This window comes from Plectropomus leopardus, chromosome 12 (assembly GCF_026936395.1).
Source record: "Plectropomus leopardus strain MGB_pleo_1.0 chromosome 12, ASM2693639v1, whole genome shotgun sequence".
Lineage (NCBI taxonomy): Eukaryota > Metazoa > Chordata > Actinopteri > Perciformes > Serranidae > Plectropomus > Plectropomus leopardus.
The window spans coordinates 29,985,492-30,012,837 of NC_142187.1; the positions used below are offsets into that span (position 1 = coordinate 29,985,492).

The following is a 27,346-nucleotide window of genomic DNA, read 5'->3' on the forward strand; positions in this document are numbered from 1 at the left end:
ATATAACAGTTAATGGAATAAACTCTAATATCCTGTGGTTCTTTTGTTAAAAAGTATAAAAGGTTAGGCTATACAAATAGACTAGAGATTTTTATTTCAGAAAACATATTAAATATGATCTAGTTTGCTGATCTGTTTACTCTTTTGGACTGAAGGAAATCATACATGTATGTTGAAATGGATAATAATATAATTTGCATAATGTAATCTAAAAAATAAATATGGAGTTAAACATTTAAGTGATTATGAAAAAGATAAAAAAAAATGAAGTTTTCCGTTAATGTATCCTAACTTGATATGAGATTTTAGGTTTATCAAATTAAATTAGATAAGGAATCAACTAGTTTCATTATCCAGAAAAAAGCAAAAGCGGTTTACGTCCAAACTGCCTTTAGAAAACTTCATACCACATGGTTGCAGGGGATACAGAAATGAAAAGCAAAAAGTCTGTGATATCAACAAGAGTAATTTGAGCGGGAACAAGGAAAATCCAGCAAGCATAATGAGTTTGACAGAGTTACTTTACATTGACTCTTTTTACATTTCGGATGGCATTGAGCGCTTTTACGAGGAGAGGAGGGGAGTCAGAGTCACCTCATTACACCGGGCTGTGTCACCGTGAAATTGAAGAGTCCGATTAGGCTTGTTTTCGTCGCTCTGTGCTGTGGCCAATTTTGTCATTCTTCAGGGTGTAATGTAATACATCTCAAGCAAATTGTTTGCGTCCCCCATCGAAATATAAAGTAGCCGCGCCAGGCCTGCCCAAATTGTTGGAGAAATATTAGGAATGGATCACAAGTTAATTCCCCCTGCTTCAATTTTCTGCAGAGACGAAATGAAATTTGAATTTACGTGGCTTGGGCCACTGCCACTGAAAGCCTGTGATTTGTTTCAATGACAGGGCCTATTATTGAGGTTGTGCATTGATGTAGGCATACAGTATGGTAATGTCTACCCACCTCAGCCCTGGGAGGGCCGTCTCATTCATGTGATGTAAGCCACTGAGACAAGGAGGAAGCCGTGAAGAAATCGGCAATGGGAAGACATATTAATATGGAAATCAGAGGCTGGCTGCATGCTCTGTGTGTGTTTGTGTGTGCGTGTGTGTGTGTGTGAGTGACTGAAAGCACAGAAGCATGCAATTGATGCTTACTGCATGCACTCACCTACTACAGAATGAAGGGTGAAAGTACAAAAAATATCTGTTTTCAGAGAAGCACTGTTAATACTTGAATGTAATGAGAAAAAAAAACCCCATCAAGTGAGGACACACGCACATATACCTACACACACACGTATACATTAGAAGTCATGAAGGCACAACAACCTTGTCTGTTCCACTACTAGTAAAGCTTGATCATACAATAAGTGTAGCAAAAGCACATGTTGATGATTTTACTATTCATGGCTTCTGGCCCACTAGAGACAGCTTATGTTGGTGTACTTTTCTCTCCATATATTATTTACAAAGAAAGCCCAGGCCTTAATGAGCACTAATTAAACGCCGGAGACTGGAAGATGACTGGCAGAAAACATCGCAGCATGTGACAGACATCTGGTGGAAGATAAGTGAGCAGGCGTTGGCAGAGCTGGAGAGAGCCTTACGGTGGTAGCGGAGTTAACGCTGGGGGTCGTGTGAACCTGCACTTGAACCTGACTTTCAAACTCTGTCAATCAAGCTGGCTACAGCTGTCATGGTTCACAGGGCACGGGCTTGGAGGATTGGAGGCACGTGTGTGCGTGTGTGTGTGTGTGTGTGTGTGTGTGTGTACACTGTATGTAAGAGGCTGGATAAGAGCCAGTGATTTTGTGTGTGCTGTTTGTGTTGGCTGGTGTGGTTTATGTGAAGGGCAAGACTTCAGTGTAGCCATTTAAAGGAGAATGAGCATCGTGTGTTTGATAAGCTTGACTCTGTGTTTACTTTGGCTCTCAGCCGCATTAATTTATCTCTTTCCAAGTATTTTCAACTGCTGAATAATGGACAATGCATGACACCCTTTTCAGTAAACAATTCTGTTGAATCTTTGCTCTGTTTTTGAAGAGCTGTAGCCACGTTTGAAAATGCTTAGCATCATAAACAGTTTTGCTGATGCAACCTCACCACATAAAGACAAGTCACCAAAAAGTTTGTATCATTTGTATGATCTAATTTTCTCTAGGTTTTTTTTTTGTTTTTTTTTTTTTTTAACATATTTTATATTTAAACTTCAAGGAATACTTTAGGCATGTTGCATCTGAAGTGACCATGACCAGCATCATTTTCTAGCTTCTAGCAGAAATCCTGAGTAAAGGTGTTTCTTCAATATGTATTTGACCTAAAATATAAAACTCAGGGCATATCTGCACTAAAATGATCAATTTTGTTCTTTGAGAAAAAAAAACCCATGAGTGTGGAATTGTGGGTGTTGGATGATAAATATATTGAAATGAAATGAGAATACTAACAGTTTCATTTATTGTTCTACCGTTTTCACTCTCTTACTGCTGACTTTCCATGTCTGTCTTCTGCACCAGCTGGAATATGAAGGCCGTGGATCTGATAGGGGTTGTGGATCTAATTGGTCATATGTGCGGTAGTGGGGCTGGTGCAGTATTGCACTACAGCGGATCTTAAAAATCAGACCTGTTCAGGCCCAGTTTTACATTGAATCAGTGAAGAAAACGTTGTTTTTTTCATGTTTTCAGGGTGAATAAAAATCCCAAAACCAAGATAATTCTTCATGAATTTAAAGTAGTAAAAGTGGAGTGAAAGGGGAAGTGTGTGTAATAACAGCAAAACTATATCCACACATCCACCTACAAACTCTCACACAAGTTGTGCAGAACAATCCAAGTCTCATTTACCTAGTTGTATGCTCAGTACATCCCAAACACACGAATTTTCCCTAAAACTGTACTATTTAAAACAGTTAGACTTGAACAGTCTGAAACACAGAAGAGTAGCAAGCCTGGGGAAGTGTGTGCGTTTGAACTCTGCTCAATGAAATGCAAAAGCAGACTTTAAACCCCCGTACTTTTGCCCAGGAGCACTACTCATATGTGTTAGTGTTTTAAATATTATTGCTGTTGTTAAACACCTACCACTTTTACTTCAGTTCATCAAGAATTTTCTCTGTATTTTGGTTCTTTGTTCACTGTGGAGGCATGCTACAAAAACAAAGACACAAATGCAGTGTAACAGGGGGTGAGTAGGTCATATACAAATGATCAGTGTGAAGGCAAAGTATTACTTTAACACTGCGAATATATTGTAGTATCGATATATTATTGAATTATAGTCTGGAAAGAGGGCAAGATCCAGTATCTTCTCATCGCCTCTAGAGGTTGATAAAGGTAAACGATTACTTTTCTGCACTAGTTATGTGATTAGGATTTAAAATGTAAACAGTGGATGAATAATTAACCTTTGGCAATATTCAAATATTTCAAACAGCAGACTTTGCGATAGTCTTCAGCAGTCATTGAAAGAAAAAGCATCCATTTTGTGCAGCAAACATCCCAAAAAGGAGAGAAACAGATTACATATTGCTCAAAGTTGAGGGTGAATGTTGGTGCAAAATAACTTTGAATGTGACAACAACAAAAGGAGTAAAAAGAATAAAAATACGGTCCGGGTCAAAAACTGAGCGACACACTGTGTGACTCTGAATGCTTTGCAGTAATACACTTTGCAACAGTCAAAAATTATGAAATCATTTCCACCCACTGAGCTAAAAAATCAACAACCAATTCCATCAAGCTACTCAACAACATTCTTTACTCACTCCAGAGGAATATTGATTTATTTCCTCCTGCTGCATCCTGTCCTGCCTTATAAATGTACAAGCGAGAGAAAAAGAGGGAGAGAGACACAAAAACAGAGTGAGAAGGCTGTTTTTTGGAACAGAAGGACGTCAGTAAACGAAGGAAGAACATATCCTGGGACATCATACACTTGATGATGGTGTAATATTACACTTCTTCTTGAATATCTATATGCAACCCTCGAAAGGCGTTCTATCCTCTGGGTTTAGATCTTCTATATGCGGTTGAGCGAGGTGCAATGCCCGTCCTGTGAATGCACCATGGAGGAACTACATTAAGACTGATTTTTTAAGTGCAAGATCCAGCTGAAGTGTGATACGGGACTTTTATGAGCGTCGGATTCCCACCGGGAGAGGGGGATTCAGAGTTTGTCTGTAGCTCGAGGGGAACATTGGGGAGCACATAATAACAGTAAAATGTTTCATATCTCATCTAAAACTATTGTTCTTTTGTATCCAAATTGCTTTTGAATAACTCTCATGTATACCTCAGAGGGAGTATTCAGGATATTTTGTTTGTCTTTGAAATTTGCTTTTGTTTAATATTTGTAAGCACAGAAAGTCAGAAGGGAATAAAACATCTCTCTCTTTTTTTAAATTTCTACAAGCCTGCAGTCATGTTAACATTAGATATTCTAACTTCCTTATGTGTTACAAAGTAGAGTCTCACTGGGGATTGAATTGCACAAGAATTGCTAGTATCAAAATGGCATATCCGAAATTAAAAAATGGATTAAATGTTATAGTTTTGTGATCAATAAGATTTTAAGAAATAATCTTGGAGCTAATAAGCACCAGCTGTTCTTAAATTCAAACTTCGCCCATTCATAATGGAATGCTACAGTAAGTGGTAAGATTTATCACTTCATTTAAATAGCTTTTGCCACACAAACAAGTTCCTAAGAAGAGATTAGTTTTAGCAGGGCTGTCAGCCTCACCGCATTAGCTCTGTAATTAATGCGGTAATATTTTTTTTATCATGTTAATCGCTGGCCGACATTCCCCTCTTTAAGAGGCCATACTGGGCTGATTATACTGGTGTCATATGAAACTAGAAGGCCTAATCCAGTGGTACCAACCATGTCCTGCTAGCGTCTCAGGAAGGGACTTTCCTATTTTTATTAATTTATTAAGTTATTAAGTTATTACAGCACATTTTAACACTACATCAAATACTTCATAAAATAGAATAATTAATGAAAAGGTAATTTTGCTCACTTCATTGTGCACGAAGCCATGTTGCTGTGATGTCAGGTGTGTTCATGATGATGAACTCAGGCTTGATGGAACTTTTCTGAATTTTCAACATGGAATTTGGACTGGAGTGATTGCTCCTTTGCACTTTTCTGCGTCTGAAGTCTGAGTCCGCTGGATAAAAGCATAACTGTCATAAAGCTCACTGAATCATGTGACAAAGCCAACATTAGACCCATTTAGATGAAGGCATATTAAATGCTGTTTCATAAAGATTATAAGTTTTAAAATACGTTGCATACAAAAACACAATAGCTTAAATAAAAGTTAATCCTGTAGTATTAGACTAAATGGCAAAATAACATTTCTTATTTTAGACTAAATCCCACTCATTCTTAACTGCATGAATACCACCAACTATGATGCTATTTTCCCTTATATGTCTGTTATAAAAGCCTAATACCATCACATCAGACCCGTGGCCCTGGTGATAACTTGTTATTTTATGGTTACTTTGACACAGTGTTTGTATACAAGGTAAAAGGAAAAAAAAGAAAAGATAAGAAGCAGGGAGGTAAGAAAAAGAAAAACGAGAGAAACAGTTTGGGAAAAATAGAGAATGACATGGGGGGATGAGAGAAATAGCACATTAGCACTTATGGATTAACTGCCTCTCATTCCCAGGCCCCGCTGCAGCCCTGCAGATGTGCAGCTCTGACCGCGCAGCCAGCCGGTAGCGGTCATGTCTTAATTAACGAGCAGACATCTGATCAATAAGTGAGGAACGATGGAGAGCGAGATGTGAAAGGTGGGACAGCCTGCACGGTTCAAGGTTTTTGTTTTCTGTTGATGTGGAATAACATTAGAAATCAATAGCCCGGCCAGCCCCGCCACACACGACTCTGCTCAGGAGAGGTGGAAAGAATAATCCCCCTTCTGCCTTTTCCTCATGTCTTCTCTATCATACAAGATCATTTCACAGGGGGATTTGTCCCAGTATTTTCAGTGCAATGTGATTCTGAGCCGCGTGAAGCCAGATTTATCAACTTTTTCTTAGATTATTAAAGGCAAAATCTACTCTGGTGTTTTTATGATGTCATGTGTGGCATCTTGAGCTTCCCGGGATTTATTTCTGAATGAAATGTTATTTGCTTTTATTGGTGTGCTGGCTGTGCTTCAACCTGCCTCAGGCATTTAATTTAGGGATTTCTTACATTTCTCACAATGACTGCCAAGAGCCCTCAGATAATAAGCTTCATTCAGTAAACCTGTGCAGCAGACTCACAGAGGAAAAGTGTTAATATTTCTGTTTTATATACTTCAACATGCTTGTTGTTTTGTTGAAATTAATTGCAATAGTTTAAGTGGTCATGGCATCAAGTACAGCTCTTAGTTTTCTGAGCCTTCTGTCTGACTACTACTGACACATGAAGTTATGAATACTAATTAATACACATTCAGCCACATCAGCAACATCAGCCACATCAAAAATGAAACATCTTAACATGCCTTGCGTTGACACTTTTTTGCTTTAATGGGGCTAAATATTAAATCCTACTCTAGACAAGAAATATAATAATTAGGGCTGCCCCTTGACAGTCGGAGATTCGAATAATCAATTGGAGACCCTCAGTCTGGGATTGCTAGTTGAGCAGTCATACTTTACTGTGCAGTGTGCAGTGTTCAGGGAACATTTTGGTCACCAGATTTTGCTGCTGAGTGCTTTTCACTTGTATCTGGCTTTTGGTGATATCTAGTATTGGCAAAAAATGTTGTTGCACATTTGCAATCCGATGTTAACTTTGTTTACTATATTATGCAAGTGCTGCAGTCACACTGAGCCCATTCAAACTTATTTTGTAATATTGTACGGAGAACAAAACGGATCATCGAGTATTTGTATTGAACTTCTAAATCCAGTTTGACTGGCATAATTATGACTCGTCTACAGCCCTAATAATAATATTGCATAGTATTGCATAACCGTATAATGATCATGATGATAATCTTGATATAATCTATCTGGATGAAAATATTAGAAATGCTGGATAAATGTTCCAGTTGATTAAACCACCCCATGCCGGTAGATGGATGGTACTAATGCACCGTAGACATCAACTGCTACTCATCATTAAACAGAGGAAGTAAAGGAAGAAGATGAGACCAGCCCAGCCACCAAGCTAGTGTGAACAGTAACATTATAACGTTGCAACATTCAGCACGCTCATAAAGTTGTTTATAGTCAGATTTTTTTGATAACGGATAACAGTGCTGAGCTACCCAACAACTGAATTTGCCTCATAATGTTAGCTACACTAGCTACTTGTGTAGCTGATTCATCTAATGCTCTTCACCTTTTTTTTGTGTGTGTGTGTGCATGCATATGTCCACTTTTTATCATTCTGTCCCCTCTCTAATTTCTGATTTGGGGTCTGTTTAATGCAGCACAGGCAAAACTCATGAGCTATTCATAACCCTCAGCAACAGTTTGAGTTGCGGCGTGGAAAATTGATCAGGTAATTTGGTCAGAGCAGATCAGATCAATGAAAAAGAGGTGAAGCAGGGTGCTGACTGAGTGAATGTAAACTTTTAGACCTAGCACAATGAACAGTTAAGTTTAATTTTCCCTGTGGCTGGTGTTCTCTTGCTCCACCTGTTACAACAGTACACTCAGCGTTCTGAGAGTGTTGAGCAATGAATAGTGACACAGTATAGATATTACAATATTGCTCGAAAATCTTTATGTGAGGCAGATGTTTTAATGTGGCTGCCTGCCACACATAAATACATTTTTTGGAAATCCTGCACAATGAACTGTATGTTTTCTTAGACTAAGGAGCAAAAATTCAGACTTTAAACTTAAAAAATAATGATATAACATTTATCGTGATATTTATTGATACTGACTGATATGAACATCTTACCGTGATTACATTTTGGGCTATATCACCCCAACCCTTGGTTAAATGAGAAATGTGTTTTATATTAAATGGCAACATAAAAAAGAAGAAGTCCTCCCACGTTATCTGTGCGTGGCATTTACAGTATGATTAATGTATGGCTGGGGTTCAACTTGATTTACTGTTGATTCAAGGGGTTAATGGAAGTTTCACTGTAGATACCTGCACAACTTTGTATAGTTCAGGGTCAGCTTTCTCCACACTGATGCAATATGGCAACACTAGATGGATGTGAAGTGTGTGATCGATCACCATATTTACGTTGCTTCATTCACTGTGAAAGAGAGCGGGGGTCGCAGTGAGCAGAAGGTTTGCAGCGGATAATGGCTTTGCAAGATGTGTGTGTTATTGAAAGGGATATGAAAAAGCAGGCAGTTCATGAAATCTGGTCTCGTATTTGAAAACCCACCACCCTGACCTGCACACCCTTACTTACTGCCTGAATCCTCAGAGGGCTCTCTGCTTTCTTCATTAGTGCTGACCGCTGGCATTTGGTCATAAGTCATGAGGTGCAGAATCATCCAGTATGAATGTAATTCTTGGATACTGGTGAACATACTGGTATATCTTCCACTGTCGATTGCTGAAAGTTCTCTGGTTTGCAACTTTATTGAATTTGTATTTTAAAGTGACAACAAGAAGTTGAAATAGTTATTCCTGATACTATGACACACTCATAAGCAAGTGACAAAGTGATCTTCAAAAAAGTTCATTGCTTTTATCTCAATTTTAAGGGACTTAAATTGTTCTGTGATTGATTTTCCTGATAACATTTTCCTCAAATTAAACAAGTTATCCATTTGTGACTAATTTTTAGCTTTTTATCTTTGCAAAGCGCTTAAACACAGTGAATTAATTATGTCACTTCTGAAATAAAAGTATAAAATGAGGCAAAAACATTCACAGATCATTGTGGAAAAACTATGATGTTTCTAAAGCATGCCACTATCTAGTGCTAGGTGGTATGGCTTTTAAATAATATCACAATATTTTCAGGCTATATTGCAATACCTGCTAACTATTGTAAACTATGAAAATACAAAATTATTACATGAACTACAGTTATAATTAAGTTAAGTAGGTACTATAATTAGTTAGTTGATGTAAAGTCAAACTGCTGTTATGATAAAGTTTAATAAAACACTGTTATAATGACGTTAAATAAAGTACAGTTATAGTAAAGTTAAAGTATTGTAATAATTAAATGAAATAAAATGAAACCCATGGTGGTTTTATTTTGAAAGCCAGAAGTGTTTATGTTTTGCTGTTTAATTGAAGCTTCAGGTCAACATTTCAACATTTGGATGTCAGTGTTTTAGCAGAAACTTAAACTGCTACCGTGGTGCCTTTAACCATAAGAATTAATTCACTGTGAGCTAGAAACAAACTGACAGCTCTCCAGTTCATGTATTGCAATGATTTTTAAGTCGTACTTGTGCTCCATGTTTGCATAATGGGACTAAAAAGTCACAATTGGAGCTCTGCAGATACAAAAACACACTACCGCCACTACCACTCATTAAGTAAGACTGTTATTGCGGTGCCAATAAACGTAAGGATTTAATCACTGTAAGTTCTCTCCAGTTCAAATATTAATAATGCACGTCTCACAAGTGTTACATGGTGGGAAAATGTGACTAGATAGTCATGGTCTTGAGCTCTGCAAAAGCCCAGCTTTGTGTGTGTGTGTGTGTGTGAGAGAGAGAGAGAGATAGCGAGAGAGAGGCAGAAAGCTGTTGGAGAGAGCAAAAGAACCAAAATGCAGACCGAGTCTCATGCCGGGGGCTTAAAAAAAAACTAACGTGACAATTCATATTCGATGCTCACAATATAGTAATTTTATATATTGCACGTGAAACAAACTGCAATACATTGAGTATATTTAATATTTTGCCCACCCTTACCATCGATTCAGAGCTGTGACATTCGTGAACATATCTGCAGGTTACCTGACACTGCAAATATTCAGCTGTGTATGAGTTAATCAGGGTTTGTGGAGCATTCTGGAAATTCTCAGACAGGATGGCCATTCTGCGATAAGGCTTTCACATATGGTTGTAGCCAGAAGGCTGCTGAGGCTGGTGGGAACTCTAATCAGCCGCCCCCCCCACCCATCACCCTCTTTCAAGTGAGTTACTGATCCACCTCTGGACAGAAATCGTATGTTTATTTTCTTTTCTTTCTCACTGCAAACTTTTGGTGGAAAATTGAATTTGATGCCCAGGGGCAGGATGGAAAATTGGGCAAAATAGCTTATTTTCCTCCCATCCAACCTTTTGCCACTCTCTCTAATGAATGGCAAAATAAGATATTGGTAGGAGATGCTATTTTGTAGTGGGTAGCATGTCTTGCAATTTAGAACTCATCAATTCATGTTTACAGTACGAGTGTGAATATTGGAAGGGTGTGTTTGACTGCAGAACGTGTATATCTCTGATTGGGCTGAGAAGCACTCGCCTCTGTTGGGAAAAACTTGTGGCATGTGATCATAAACATCAAGTGTTGTCTGATTTTTTTTTTTTTTGCCAGTGATGACAGCTCATGTTCTGATTTGTTCACATTTTGTGAAGATGATAAAAAGATACTTGAGATTTCTGCAAATATGTGCTATTTAAAGCACAAACTGCAGCAGGCTCAAAAGGGAAACCTCGTACATTTAGCCATAAATCTACTCATTATTAAACAGGGCAAGGCTAAATTTGGAACCACGGCCTTGCAATTCTGAATGTCTGCACGTTTCACTGATGTGTCTCTGATGATTACCATTTAATCAGCTGCAAATGCTCTTAATTACAAGATTAGTCTCCTACCAATTAGCCAACGTGCTAATGGTTCTAATCTGCCATTGAAGTCGACTGAATCCTAATTAGGGACTAACTGTTTGAATTCACCGAGGGCCCATCTGATGGGTCATTACCAACCTAGTTATCCTCATATAAACCAACTGCAGCAAGCAACACAGGTCCCATTTGGAGCAGCTGTAGAGGCTTTACGACCATCATGTGGGCCGTTTTCATGCATCATGAAACGACAATGTTTCCATTCCCGGAAAATCACAGAGGCATTTTGATCACTCACTGATGAATGTATCATACGCTGCAACATTGCAAGCTGTGTTAATGACATGCAGAGGAAGCCTTCTTAATGAACTGAAAATGTAGGTTTTAAAATCTGAAAAATAAGAAAACATTATTGTATATAGAGTATGGATTACTAGACTTATAGACTAATTCAAAGAAGCAAAATAAATAAATTCCCTTTTTTTAAAGCTGCACTAATACATATGAAAAAAAAAAGAATCATAGAATAGTCGTATTAAACTGCTGAATCTGATTTGACTAATAATTCTGAGTGGGGCACAGCCCTAATATTTAAATATCTTCATAGGGAGGGGGTCCTTGTCTACTGAGATTGTTATTTTGCACTACTGTGTTTCTGCAGTAGCCAGAACTTGGTAAGACACAGATTTTTTAAACCTGTAACAGGTTTATTCAGTGTTTTAATAAGTTATCTGAGAAAAAAAGTTGAGTACACAGCAAATGCTGATCAATCAGCCCGTTTCCAACATGCAAAACAGTATTGGAGAAATGCGTATTCGCATGAAATTGCTTTATGAAGTGTTTTTCGCTATTTAAATCACCCAGTTCGTTTGTTTTAAAAAGAAGAGACCTCTGCTGATATTTGCTTCAGTGAAAACCCTCTAAACAATGAACACTGGAGGAATTCTAACTGGAAGAAGTTCCAGCTGGTTGCAATCTGCAGTCCTCAACACTAGATGCCACTAAATCTTACACACTGGTCCTTTAACAACGGATAAAAGTCGCATGTGTGATGTCAAGGGGGATGCTTGAAGTGATACAACCAATGTTATATCTCCCTCAGCTGAACAAACCTCTTAAATGTCTTTTTGGGTTGTTGTTTTGGTTTTTGGGTCTCCAAACATGTTTTTATCATCAGTGTTTTCAAGCTATAAAATTGGATACACATGCTCTGTAGACTGCCTGCTCAGCACTGAATGGCTGAGAGACAAAGTTAGTGAGTCATTAGCTGCTAAAAAGTCTGATTTTTTCCCTCAGGAGTGGATGGAAACCAAACCACAGATAAAAGGAGAGTGAAAGTTAAATTTATCAGCTGGGAACACAACTCCAAATAAATGCTAATGTTGCTTTGCATATGATGAAATCAGTTGCTATTAGCTAATAAATTTGCCATTGGGACTTTCTAAGCTGATAAAACGTCCATGTTGTGTTTATAGATTGTTCAGCTGTTTCCAAGTTGCAAAACATCATTTAACACAATTTTGATGAAACTAAAAATATATATCATATGCTTTCTATTAATTCTAGTTTGTTTTTAATTATTATTACATAACCTCTCATTAACATGAACTTTGTCTCCTTACCCAGACTATTGAAATAGAAATTAGCCACACAAAAGGTTCTCTCCTAAAACACAGCTCACGTTTCTTAAAACCATTCATCCAGAAAAACTCAAATTGAGGACATTTCACTAAAAAGAGCCCTTAAATCATCATATAATGAGCGATAAAATATGAAATCGACTTCATCTCCAAGCTCACCTAAATCACATAAAGTCTTTTTTCTCTTCAGGGAGACCAGTAAAGCTGTCTGTTTCTATAGCTAATGGTAATGTACCTGAACGTAACGGCAAGCAGAGAACTTAAACTTTTTGGCTACATTCTTCTTCACTCCGCAATTGAGGGGACTTGTGTGTATGGTGATGTGCAATGTGTGTATCAGTTGCGAATGGCAGTATTTTTAAGTGTTAATTTATTACAATGAGAAACGTTACAAAGTTTTTTGATGATGTAAATGCGTTCATATCATCATCTAAAAGTTGCCTTTATCAAAAGAAAAGTTCTCTGTCATTCAGCTGAACTGACAACAGTGTTTGAAGAGATAATATATAACTACTAAGTAAGTTCACAGATCCAGACTTTATGTGCTACCTGACCCAATAATCGTAATATCATATTATGGGATTATGGGATGTCTGTGGAATCTTGATGTGTGTCTGCAATAAAAAATGCAGAGAAACAGGCATTAAAACTCTTCTCTTCACCACAGCTCTCAGGAGGCAATCCCAGCCCTCTGTCCTTGTCAAGTTAGGGTTGTAATAAGTAATTTAGGAGAGGAGAGTTCAGCATCTGCTCATGCTGATTCAAACTCATTTTAGAAACAGAATTTTGGGCTGAGATGAACTAACTCTGGGTCACCTGACTACTTTGGCTGCCATGTGTTTACAAGTACAAATTGTGCAAGACTTAGGCTTAAGGAAGGGAGGCCTTGAAGTTTCTTTCCTTTGCGTTTTTAATTTTCAATCAATAATGTAATTTATCAATTCACTCAATTCGGTATCCTCACATAAGTGCATTCAGTGACTTTCATTTGTGATCAGAATGCGGCACGTTAACATTTCTGCCCAGCTGATGGTGCCTTCTAAAATCATAAGCACCAGCATTTTTGATATCCCTTTATAGAAAAGGAAAAACAACACATATATGGTTTGTTGTGCCAAGACCAGATCATCAGAACAAGTCGAAAAACTGAGGTTTGATAGTGACTCAAACATCAAACCGCTTGATGTCTCACTTGACTCAGCAGCTGCTCCTGAGTGGAACATATATATGCTGTGTCCTAACTGCAAACCAGAAATGTCTAAGAACATGGGCGATTTAGGTTTTTATAGTGAAATTAGGAGGTATCCGGCAGATCATTTCTCATATCACCATAATGAATCAGCCATTCCTCGTCCACTGCAAAGCTTTCAAAGCAAGCCAAAGAAATATAATAGAAAAAGACCAGCTCAAAGTGGCAGTGCTGTGTCGCTCATGGGCAGTCAGGACACCTCGGTCATTGACCTCAAATCTAAAATATTGTCAAATTGGCACAGTTTTAGTTTTCTTGAGAAACTAACTCTGCCGTGTTTAGCAGGTAGCCTACTTCAGCTCAAAATGGCACACTTGCTGCCTATGGACAGTGAGGACACGTCCTTCATCGGCTTCAAATCTAAAATGTTGCTATATTGACACAGTCCTTTCGTTTTCTTGAGAGACTAACTCTGCCAAGCCTCCTCATGTCACCTCAAAAAAAACCAAAAAAAAACTTTTTAGCAAACAAACACAACGTGCACTGCTCTCCCCCCTCTGACTTCTACTGAAACTTGATCTCCTTTGTGTTGCCCGTGCTTGCTAATAAATTTCACATGGCCTGTTAGACAGTAGTGGCTCTGTTAGTCAGTTTATAAACAGACATTACATTTAAATAGTATGAAGATCACATTGTTGCTTGTTACTAACATTAGACAAATAAGATTAAGTGTTTTGATGCTGTTATCACAGGTTGCTGATGTAGGCGACTTTGTAATATGTATTATGCCAGAACTTAATGACAAATGTGGTTCAGCTGGTTTGCACAAAATCAAACTGGTTTAAGCTTGTATATCAGACCAGATTAGCGATACCAGAAATCGACTCTAAAGAGAAGAAGTAATTTTGTCACAAAATACAGAAAAAGTAGATTGGTTAATACCATTTGAAGTAATCAGTGTGTTTTGTCTTGTTTGGAATGAAAACCTGCAAATTGTTGGCACTTTTTAACAAATGACTGGTGCTGCATATTATCTGTCCATATATGTATATATTAGTCCATCCATGACATCTGTCAGTATTGATCTGTTTTTTTTTCCAATGTTGAGTTCTACGGGAATCTGAGGAGTATTGATACAGATTCTTAGAGCAAAACTGCTGTTTGACAAACTATTTGCCTCAACAAATGCCAGCTTTAGTTTACAAAAAATTGAAGCCTCTTTAGTGAAAGACCTTCACTTTGGTTTTCTGTTTTTTTGGGACTTTGTTGACTGTGAAAAGCCGTGCAGGAATGCACAAAGGCAGTGAAGAAGAAAAGAAGAAGAAGAGGTAAACATGACTCATGCACGGTTTAGAATTTTATAAAATCTGCTCTATAAATGTTTTATGAGGAAGGTTTTGAATGCAACATGTTTGTTTAGATCTGAAGGATACCCACAGTGTTTTTTGGTGAAAACCACTGCATGTAAACATAACTTTAGTTTGTTTCTCGGCACACTCAGCACCTTTTTAAATAGGTTATACAAACTGAGACTGTAAAAAAGCTGCTGAAGCAGCTAAACTTCAAGTCTTAAGTCTATTCAAGAAAAAAAACAGTTGGAAATATAAATGGTTCTTACCTGCCCTGCACCTTAATGTCAGAGATGGCATAGAAGTATCTAGACAGGTTATTCTCATCCACCATGGTGGCTCCTGTGGCTGGCTTCAGCAGCTTAATCCTCAGATCGGTGATGGTAAAGAAGTCCCTCAGGTTCTTGGTGGTATCCAGCTGGCCGTACAGCGAGGCCATGTTGTGTAGCCGAGGCCCGGCAAACAGGGCGAAGCGGTCCTTTATCTCAAATCGTACCGTCTTGTCATTCTTCCACACGTAGCCTCGGGAGTAGTCCTCAGTGCAGATGATATCCAGCAGGGTGCGCTGGGTGAGGTCGTTGACCGTTTTGGGTTCCATAGTGAAGGCATCCAGGCAGTCGGTGGCATAGAACTGGTATGGGGTCCAGGTCCGGCCGTAGTCGAGCGACTTTTCCAGGACCATCTGCTCAGGTCGACCTGATTCAAAGGTCAGTACGATGTCATCAGTCAGCTCGATGGTTTTGTTCCATGACAGCGTGATGTTAACCTGGAGGGGCTTTGGGTATTTCTTCCATGAGGAGGACTGCCAAAATGTTGTGGGGTTGCGACCCTCAAAGTCAAACATCAGCTCTGGAGGATGAGCCAGCTCTTCAGTGGTGGCGTCACATTCATTGTTGCACATATAAGGATTCTCCTATAAAAGACAAAACAAAAAGGATACACAAATATAAGTGCACATTGCAATCAGGCTATTAAAATGCGTTCGGTGCGTCTCGTAGATGTTGTAAAGGTACCAATTTCAATGACTAATTTTAGTTAGTTGTTACAAAAAAATGTTTGCAGAGCTCAAGATCCAAAATTCAGAACTTTGAATTTGGAGTAATATTTGGGATTGAGTGATTATGGAGAAAATCAAATATCACGATATTTTCAACCCAGTACCTCAATATTAATATTGCAACATTATTGAAGGGCTATAGATATTTACACAATTAGTTTTTAGTAAATAATAATCAGTAATGCAAATATAATTTCCACTGCCATCTATTAAATTAAATATGTATTCATCTCTTAAACTACACTGTTATTCTTATTTTTATATTATATACCCGTTTTAGTATTTTTTGCTTGTTTATATTTACAGTTCTCTAGGTCTTTAATTAAGTTATCAGTTGCATTTAAATGTCCTTTTATACTGTGTTGCTTTCGCACTGTCTCGATGCATTTTGATGTTTTATGTAGAGCACTTTGAATTGCCTAGTTGCTGAAATGTGCTGTATGAATAAACCTGCCTTTCCTTGCCTAAAGGCAAATAATAGAACATCTAGAACAGTCTGTTCGGAAAATTACATAAATTTACTGTAATGCAGCCTTTAAAACCTGGAAAATACAACATTTGCAATATTAGGATATACAAAATCTAAGATGATATCTAGTCTTATACCAGGATTAATTGATATAATGGCAATATATTGCCCAGGCCCTCACAAGCCCATGCTATACAAAGAGAAATGTGCATCCAGTGAAATAGTATATTATTCAAAAACTATATCATCATAACACTGCAATGCATTTGTTAATTGTTGAACTCTTGCCATCTGAGTCAGTGTTGCTTCTTTTGTGTAAAAAAGGCACCAATAATCCAAAGGTATAAGGAATTTTTCATAAATTCCTTGATATGATAATACAATGGCAATGGACAAGTAGCTTTTATTTTACTATCCTTTTTCATATTATGGAAACAGGAAACTATTAATTGCAGTAAGCTTGAGCTGTATTGGGGTATCACCAGGTCATTATGATACCCCTTTGGTATGATTTTCAGTACTGTCCAAATTACAGAAGCTTGTCTCTCTATAACTTAAAGAGGTGTTTTATAGAGAATGTATTGTATGTATTGCACATATGTCACCAGAGGTCAGTATCTACTGGTGGCACAGGCAGCTGATATGATAGACATGGTGATGGGGATTACATTACAGGACTGTAAACAGCCAGCCCACAACAACAGAGTGAAACTGCTTAGAAAAACGGGTCATTTTCACATCTAACCAAGTAAATTTAAGTTTTATCTCAATCAAACCAGAGTCAGTGATTGTTAGGAGTGGAGAAACCGCCAACTAAAAAGACTAACTACAACTGTTTTGGTTGATGTTTTTGTACTAGGCTGTAAACATTTTTATTTCTGCTGTAAAGTTTGGGATTTTAGCAGGGCGGTCTATGCGAATTGACTATTTTGGAGCCAGCATCAAGAGGCCAGTTGATGAACTGCAGTTTTTGGCACTTTACTATTGACTTAATTTCCAAACACAGCACACAAATACAAAAGTTTCAGGAAGGTACAATGGTGTGAAAAAACAGATACTACCCAAGCCTAAATTGAAGATTTTTTAGATTTTTTGCATTCATATATCAGGAGTGTATATGTACACCGTTATATAAGCAAAATCATAGTATCTGTTTTAAGGAATGAAAATGGTTATACCTGAGAGCCAGATCATAAAATTAGTGTCTCACAAACTGCTGGTAAGGCTTAGGGCATGATTTAATTGCTTTTTCTGTTTGAATGCATGAGTTTCTTGTTGACTCCTTTGGACTGTATCAGAGAGCAGCTCTTCCTGCTAGCTGTGGAGTAGGTAGCAAACTAATAAAATTTTGATTAATGGTGGTGAAAGATTTGAAATCAAGGCTGAAAATATCTGAAATTTCATTCAGTTTATCTGTGTGCAGGAACAGTTTTGTACAATAAAAACGACCAATAACGATAAAACCAAGGACAAACTACGCCCTGTAGTTTGAGTTAGGGAAGCTCAGCAGTTGAAATGTCAAAAAGGTAGTTAAATATTTAGTTTTGCATAAACTATTCAGCATAAAAGTGGAATCCTAGAACACTTGTTAGTTATAAAGCAGCTTGCTTTAAGAGTCCCACCCTCACAATTACAAACCCTAAAGCATCTCTCAGGTCGGCTGCTGCTCCACTTTGCCTCAAAAGGTTATTTGCTTTTCCAGTGCCTCGCCGGCTCGCCATCCCATCATGATTCCACCGCCGTACTCAATAGCACTTCTGTCACATTCAGACCAACGTGTATTTTATAATCTGCGCAAGCAATGTTGGCCTGAGAGCCGCTGGAGACAGTGACCCTCTCATTACGATGACACCGTGGATCCCACATTCTCGTTCAGCGCCATTCCAGCCTACACTGCCACCCAAATTGCCACTGTAATTGATATTCCTGTGTGGTGTTTCAAGTGAGATGGGAATGGAATCCCGATGAGTGTTTCTTATGAAACACGCAAAGGGACATGCATTTTTCATGGGCCCGCGTCTGCTCTGTACCATAGACATCCACCGAGTCTGGGTGTTTGTGCGAGCGTGTTAGCGGAGAGAAAGAGGAGCTCTTGATGTGTTCGTGTTTGTTTGTGAGAAGGATAGAGAGCTCTGAATGTGTTTGCTTGTGTGTGCACATGCAGCATGTATCCCTCTGTGTGTGAGTGTGTGTATGTGTGTGTGAGTGAGTGAATGGCAAAGAGAGAAAGAGAGCGCGAGCGAGCTGAAACCGAGCCAGGAGAGCACAAGACACACTCCCAATTGACATTCCTCTCACCTCTGCTCCAGGAACAATGAGGTTAAGTGCAGATGAGATTCAGATCAACTGTAAAGCGGTTCGATAATCAGCAATCATCCGACACTCTACACGCAAAATTATCTAAAGGTGAGAACAGTGCTATCTGCAACATTACTCGCTTATCTCGCCGGTATTGCGGCGCATTCAGCGGAGACTGCCACTTTGTCGAGTGAAGATCACTGGCAGGAATACTGATAAGCAGACGCAGTTATATTTTATTTGAAAAGACCAATGGCTGCTTTTTGCCTTTGAGTAAAGACCCTAAATTCCTCTCGGCCAAAGAAAAAAAATGTATTTGATGCTTTATCTTCTTCACAGGGAGATGTATGTATGACTTAGATACCGATCTTCTCACTCCATTTTATTTCCTGTGGGACTGTGATACTCTATCAGCTCCTCAACTACAGTAGACGTGATAACTATGGGATGAGGTAGAACAAGACTGAGGGATTGTGGGTCACTAGGCTCACCCAGCTGACGCAAAGGAGCATGCATGATCCAATTAGGAGGGTAATAAGGGTTATGCTGGAAAGACACAGAGAGATAGCATGACAGAGAGAGTGGGAGGAGGAAAGAATGTAAAACAAGTGCACCTTTTTGTGTATGTGTGTTTTTTTTTAAGATCTCTGTTGCTAAGAGTATTCTTCTTTTACGCCCACGCACGCCCACACACATGCAAAGCCGACATGTTGCTTGAAAGGCCACACTGAAAGTGGAAATAAAGATAGAGATGTAAAAAAAAAGAGCGTTAAGGGGAAATAGGGAGGACGCAGGCTGCCTGAGATTGGCCACTGGGATGATAAATTGTTCTTGTGTCAACTGTTGGCCAATGATGTATGCTGAGACTTGTTATATTCCCTGCTTGTGCTTGAACAGCCTTGGAGGTCTGCTCCGAGCTTAGACCTTGGCGGTTCATGGAGAGCGAGGGAGGGAGAGATACACAGACGGTGTAAGAGAGAGTGATTTCCCTGTTGTCATTCAAGAGCATGAATTTTCACTCATATTTGTTTCATTTGTGGTCACGGTAAGGTTCAGGGGAGCAGCGGGGTGGCTGCCTTTGCATCTTCCGAAATGGGAGCCTTATTTACAGACGTTATAAAGAAGTCGGACCGAAGCGTCCCGTGGCTAATGAGAAAAACAATTTCCCGGCTGAACAGTGAGAAGCAGCATAAATAGAAGCATTAAAAGGAGAGAAATGTGCTTCATCACGCCAGCAGAAGAAGTGTTCAGAGACCAGTAGTCATAAATTTGATCCATAATCATTCTCTCATTGCCTGACTCGACTTCGGGCCTTCAGGGAAGTGATCATTCTAACTATTCACATATGGGGGCTGGCTGAGGACAAACCTCTCATAAAAGCCTCTTCCATCATTAACAACAGTCAATAATGTGAAGGCGCTTTCCCAATCTAACATTAAGTGGCATGCACAGTATTTACTTTCTCCCAGTAAAGCCCACCATACTGGAATGGTTTCACACAGTCCAGTTAAGGGGGACTGACAGAGACTTGGACAAAGGTCTGGACCTTTTATCGGATTTCCTGTGGTGGTTATTTAACAACAAAAACAGTGCCTTATGAAGATCAATACCTTCTGTGGTCATTTAAGACCCAGGGCTTCAGTATTCTGCCGCAGGGCGGCTATTGAAAAACAATAAGCCCTCTCAGCTTGATCCTTTACCTGTGATCATGGCTGTGGGAGACGGATACGGTCAGCAGAGAATTAGAAAGAAACAAGAGTTTTGTACCAAAATGAGATATCGACCAATAGAAAAATGTGACCAACCCTTACAAAAGAATTGTGGCCATGAGAGAATAATTTAGCCTGGATTATTATTGAAGTTAGAAGTAATCGTAATGTCACTTTTAAAGAAAATGTAATGTGCTGATGATGTAATTATTTCACAAAAAAACCCATTTATTTGTATGTAGGTCTGTCACAATAATTACATTATCGATTTAAGGCCAGCAGAAGTTAATGAGGTCATGTCCATAGATTGCACCATGTTACCTTTCTGTTAATTTACCTGTTTGTCACCCAAATTTTAGCCAACATGATGCCAGAGTAAACAGCTGGGTTTTGCCTTGGGTGCAGCGCCTCAGCCGAATGAAAAGAAAAAATCCAGCCTGAGAGACATTTTGCTGTCTTTTCTGGTCGCACGGCTTCTGTCCTCGCTGACCCTCTGTAAGTTTCTCTGTGGGCGGGGCCCGGCTCCTCAGCACATATTTTAACAATTTATTTATGTCCACATAAAAAAGAACCAGTACAAGGACACAAATATTAAAGGTGCAGTAGAATACATTTGCAAAATCATGGACCAGTGAAGTAGTTCTTTACAATATAGTGTTTTGTTGTCAGGGATATAATGTTAGTAACAGCTTCTCGGCCAGTTTCATGCATTTTTATATTTTATTTATATAGATACATCCCAATGTCTGAGTAGGAGTGGAAATCATGACACAATATTATCATGATACATACGGCATAATATAGTATAATAGCAATTTTAAATGTGTTGTGATATGTAGAGTAAAGCAATATATTGCAATAAATTAATTCATTTTTATTGCAACAAAATGTATCTAGAGGACAATGGATTTTTTTTACATGTGGTGCATTTTTTACATATATATAGACAATTGATTATTTTATTTTAGAATTTCAAATTGTATTCATTATAGTTTGATTGCTGTCCCTGTAACCATACAATACAATATTGTTATACAAATATTGTGATACTTTGATATATTGATCCCTCCCACCCCCCAAACCCTTATGTTTGGATATAAAATTATAAAATACAAGTATATATTAGCAATATATATTAATATATACAAGTTGATTTCTTTTTGAAAGGGTGCATTTGCATTACTATGATATTATCATTGCATTAGTGGCATAAGATGATTTTACATACTTCACTTAACGTTATAATTCGTATTAGTTTGTTTTTGGTTTGTAAGTGTTTAATATTCACTTCAGGTCATGCCATAGCAGTCAGATTGTCATTCAGATGGTCTACATCCTTGACATTACATACAGCGCTGCAAGGTCTTCTAATGGCCTGTCTCTTCTTGGTATTGCTGACATCTCTATTGCCACCATGGCTGCTGTGTAACCGAGCCCAGCTGGTTTCTATCAGTGCTATATGATCTGTCCGGGGGCAGTGGCTTAGTGCAGAAGGCCTGAGCAGCAAGTCTGCGGCTGGTCGCAGCTAATGATGTCCCGATCTCTGCAGCCTATAAGGTCAATCCAATATCAAGGTGTCACACAGCAGGAGAGCAAAAGAACAAGGAAGAGAGAGACATGAGCTGTGAATGTGCCTCCAAATGTCATTCACTGGAATATAAAGTATGCGGGACATTTAGGACTTCAGATTGCGGTGAAGGCTCAGTGGATATTTAGATGTAATTTCATAGTTGTGTTCAGTAGTTTAAGATTTCTATTATAGAAACCGATGAGCCGTGACAGGACAACCACAGCATAGAGTATATCTGTTGCACATGATTATATCAATAAAATCTTTGAACTATTGACACAAAAATGCATTAAAACCCACACAGTTGGCATCTAAAACTGTGCAAATACACACATCATAAAATTATTCGCATACACACACGTGTATGTGATGATGTGATGTGAGGCAGATGTTTAAATGAGTGACAGATGGCCTGTGAGACTGACAAAGCGTAACCTCTCGTTGATGTGCCTTTTGACACAAGATGTGGCTCGGCAGATAAATTCTCTGGCCAACGACAGCTTCGGTTGAAGGATGGGTGCAGGCAATCCAACCAATCAGTTTAGCTGACAGATTTCTGGACTTGAAGCTCAGATCACAGATTGAACCCACTGCAGTTTTCTGCTCCAGCCATCTCCTTTTAAGGCGAGCATGTTATTTCACCACAGTGACATTTTAAAGTTTGATGTGTGCTCACTGCTTTGTTTCTCCGTAAATCACTCTGAGATGCACTTTTTTTTTTTTTTTTTTTACATTTTAAAGCTTTCTAAATTAATTTGGCTTGACATTATTTGACTGGTGCAACCCTTTTTCAGGGAAAAAAAGGAGGAAATATTGTGCTATCAGTAACCAAACAGTCCCGGGGGAAATTTATTTTTGGTATAAACAGAGGCCCAAAGCATAAAAAAAGTTCATTCAAATTGAAAAGCATATCAGTTAGAAGCCACAACACTGGCAGGGTATAATAATGATAATTATATAACACAGTTTCTCAGCTATTATAACTAATCAAATTGTGGGCCAGTTAAATAATTACTCATTCAGTTTTGATTAGTTTGTTTTTTGCCAGAGTTTCCGCCAACCTTCCTGCCTACATAAATGCAGCATATATACAAACGGCAACCTTACACGGATACTGTGCAGGAATACATACATGCAATAAGATTATATAGAATGAATGGCTGTGCTCTTACAATGCAGAAGTTGATGATAATGAAGATGAGTCTTTCTCTAATCTTACTCTCTTACATGCAGAAGACAACTCTGTACCCTCGCATAAATAGCATTTCCTTTCCGAAATGCTCTAATGATATCTTTTTGTATTACATGACGTAGCTTTATTGCACTACATACTGTTTCAGAAATTGTAATAGAATTATTTAAAATATGAAAGACCTTAGACCATTTTAGTATGACTTGGGTACGATAACTTTGACACTGTATCACCAGCAGAGCAATTACGGAGATCGAGGAACACTTGTATACCATTAAATTTAAATGGGCAATAAACATGAATGACCATATGATTAGAAAGTCTGAAAACAGGCCAACAGTTAATCCAAATTTTCAGTCTGTTAACTGTGATCAGTGTTAACAATGGACAGTTTGAGTAATTATATTATTTCAGCTAACTTGTGGGTTTGTTTAAAACCTGCAGTATATGATAATCAGACTTCTTGGTCCCTTGATTTTGTTGTAGCACACTCACTGCATTCATTAATCTCTGCAAATAACTGAGTAAAAAATTCTATTACCACTAGTGATGATGGCCAAAATCACTACAATATTCAGACAAAAATGATTAAAAAAACAGGATTTCTCTTTCAACTAAAGGCTTTACCATCCTTTATTATAGCCTATTTTTTTATCCAGGTAGTCAGATACGCCCCATGGCATGTGATATCAAGATGAAGTCACCGTATGGCATCTCCATGAGACGCATCAAGCTCTCAACCAACTGTGAACTCATCCGTAGCAGTATTTGATGCTGACATAGCCTGAAGAGTGAGAAAGTCAGAGTAGAGAGGGAGGAAAGGCTTGTGTGTTGGTCAAACACAACTTTAATCCTGGATACTGCTATTAACCTGCCTGTGTGAAACCCAAAGTCAGTGCTCTCTTAAAGTTATGTAACTTATGTCTGTCCGTAACATATTTACGTCACGTTATGTTCTTATTTTAACGTAAAGCATGATGGTTTTACTAAACGTAATCCCATAGTTTTTTTTGCCTAACCTGTATGCCACATACAGACCCTAAAGGTCCCAAAGCTTTAATGTAAAACATACAGAACATAACATTAATGAGTCTGTGAGCTGTGTGTTGAGGAGGGTTGCCAAAAATTATGTCACAGTTGAGTTGCAATGCGCACATTTCCTCTCACTACGTAAATGTCATCATGACATCATCTATCCCGCGTCTGGAAGTAAACATATCTACTTTCTCCCAGAGAAATATCAACAGGACTCGTCCGCTGTGCACGGCAGCTAGAAAACCAGTTTATCACAAAGTTAAACTTAAGATCCAGGGTTGTTTTTAGAAAATAAACTTGTGTTCATATTGTGGAGCTAAAATCCAGACAGTTGTCTGTGCCTGTCTGTTCTTTCTCAGATAGCACAGTTTCCACATATCATGCGTGCTAGTTCTGATCTGTTATGAACACTAAAGCTGAAGCACAACCGTTTTCTCACTTGTAACATGTCTTACATTTGTAGCTGCCTAAATTTGTAAACACAGTTCGATAACTTAACTTGTATATCTATAATTGTGCCTATATGAAACTGCTATGTCTGTCTTTGTCTTTTTGGGCATAGGGGTGTCGTATGCTGCAAAGCCCTCTGAGGCAAACTGTTTTGTGATAATGGGCTTTATAAATAAAATTGAATTGAAAACTGAATTGAATAAAACTTGTATGTACGGTATGGGTACAGCATACACTGTAAAGCTTAGTGACTTCAAGTGTTGTTACATTTTTGACCCTCCATGGGTCAGTGTGCAATTGCACATGGGAAGTCAGATGTCACATCCTGTAATGTTACAATTAAGATGCCCTCACGCTTCATTTGTAAGATCAGAAAGCACCCACTTTCTGTGTAATTCCTCATGACTTGTTTTCTATATTAAAGAACCTAAAGTGGTTTACAATAGCAGACACATGTAGGTATTTTACCAGAAAATATTACCTGTGTAAGTAAGAGAATCTCTGGGTAAAAAAGTGACAAGTGAAAAATGTTGGCGACTCTCCCCTACTTGTTTGTGCTGAGCTCTCAGTAACTCCTCGCTAGCTGTGAGAGAATCCTCTCCCACTGGACTCGAGGTGTTGCTGGATTAATCAGCCCATCATCCTGCTTGGCCTTACACCTCCTAACCTGCCGCATGACACCTGCAGACCTGTCGCTGGCCCAAACCCCTCTATCACACCTCCGGATGCCCATCCTCGTTCATGGGGAGCACAAGAGGAGGACAATTTGACAAATGACAGCTTGGCGATATCACTTGTCTGTGATTCAGTGTTCGGGGACTTGATCCAAGTCAACAAAAATGATGATTATTTGAGCCGAAGCACCACTTGATAAAATGGCAAGATGCCCATTTTAAGACCACAATAAAATCTCACCTTTCAATCTGAGCAAAAAGGCGAGCTCTCCTTGCCCTGCACTCACATGGTACTTCGATATAACTGAAGATGATATGTTTGTGGTGATACACAGAAGCCGAGCTAAAAGGGGGGATGATATCAAGGTAGATCTCGTTCGGCTTTTTAGAAGAGGGAATGCTCAAGTGTACAGCGAACACTGGGAGTGGCTGTTGATCCTTTCAGGGCTCTGTATAAGCCCTGATGGAAGAGACAGCTCAGATGAGCCATGGTGAGATATTGGGAGAGTCAGAGCTTTGGCAGAAACTCAATAGAGCTTTAATGACCTGCAGTCAGGGCCAGCAGTGGCTCACAACAGAGCCAGGCTTTTCATTCTTCTGACCTTCAGAGGAATGAAGGACAGGAGGATTGCTCATCTGACCTGTGAGTGCACCATCATATCACATCTGAGGTTGGAGGGTTATGAACGTCTGAGACCTGACAGCACATAATGGCAAGTCAGTATCATGCAAGCATGACTGTGTACTTTTTTTATTATTCCAGACACCCGCTGGCTTAGACTCATTTCTGCAAGGTGTGAAAATCAATTAGCCCAAACTTGCTTGAGTGATACAATCCAATGATCGACAACCTGGGGGTCCAAAGATGATTTGGAAAGGTCAGAAGAAGGAATTGGAAAAGCTACAGAGAATTGTATTTCATTTTTACTGAGATACTACAGACAATAAGCTCTTTAGGTCTCTAAAAAAATACATCACAGAAAGAAAAAGATGTTTTGCTGTGTGAACAAAAGGCCAAACCGCAACAGAGAACCGTTGCCGTATAAGCAGCCTCTTAGTCTCGTCAAGCTTTGATCCTGCAACAATACATTACGATACCAACAAGGCTAAGGTTTGGATTTGTGAGTAAAATTTGCTCCGACACATCAGAATGCTTCTTTAAGTGTAATGTGTCAGGCTGCACCCAGCACACAAAATGAAAACATACGCATCAGGTGGTTCAGTAAATAGCACATCAAAGGGTGCAGGGGGGACGGCTGTAACCTTCTATTGACACCGATGTCTGATCAAAACCAAAACACAAACTTCTCTCGGTGCTCGTGTTTCGATTTGCCACATGCCAAGCACTCCGCCCTTTGGAACGCAGCCCTCGCCAAAGCAGTCCCTTTGAGGGCTGCGGTACAGCCAGTCTGGCCTTTTGAAGTACACTGCTTGGCAAATCAGCGGCACCACGTTCCAGCCTTGATTGGGATTCACGGGGCGTCGGTAGACGAGGGGAAACGCACTCCACATTAATTAACACCTGGCCTCATTATCTGTCCCATGTGGCAGAGTCCCACTGGGGTAAATTTAACACCGCCATATTATCATGGGGGATGTTTGTGGGCTTTCATGTGTGCATTAGCTTGCATGTGTGAAAATCTCTGGATGTTTACATATACTGAAAACTGAATCAAAGTCATTTGTACATGTGTATGTGTTGTTTTTGTGTGTATCTTTATCTGTACGTGAGCACACCTGCATATTTTCCCGGGAATTTGTGTGTGTGTGTGTGTGTGTGTGTGTGGCTGTAAGTCTCAGCATGTGTGAGCTTGGCTGTGTGCAGGATTAGATTCCCTCTGATGTCGGGATTCAATAAAACGCTTTAACATTGCTATAATGAGAGGATGTTTAATTCTCTTTGCGAGATCTCTCCCTCGCTTTGCAGCGCTCTGGATTCCAAAGCAGCCTCTGGATGAAACGCTGCCTGCTTGTGTG

General features: G+C 39.0%; 1 protein-coding gene across 3 annotated transcripts in view; it reads right to left on the reverse strand.

Annotated features, from left to right (window-relative positions):
• Nucleotides 1-27,346, reverse strand: part of LOC121951725 (netrin-G1-like) — an 82,049-nt gene that overhangs the window by 29,504 nt on the left and 25,199 nt on the right. For all 3 annotated transcript variants that reach the window (XM_042498176.2, XM_042498177.2, XM_042498175.2), the window contains exon 3: nucleotides 15,185-15,828. In XM_042498176.2, coding sequence (XP_042354110.1) covers nucleotides 15,185-15,828 — 644 coding nt within the window. The remainder of the gene's footprint in view (nucleotides 1-15,184; nucleotides 15,829-27,346) is intronic.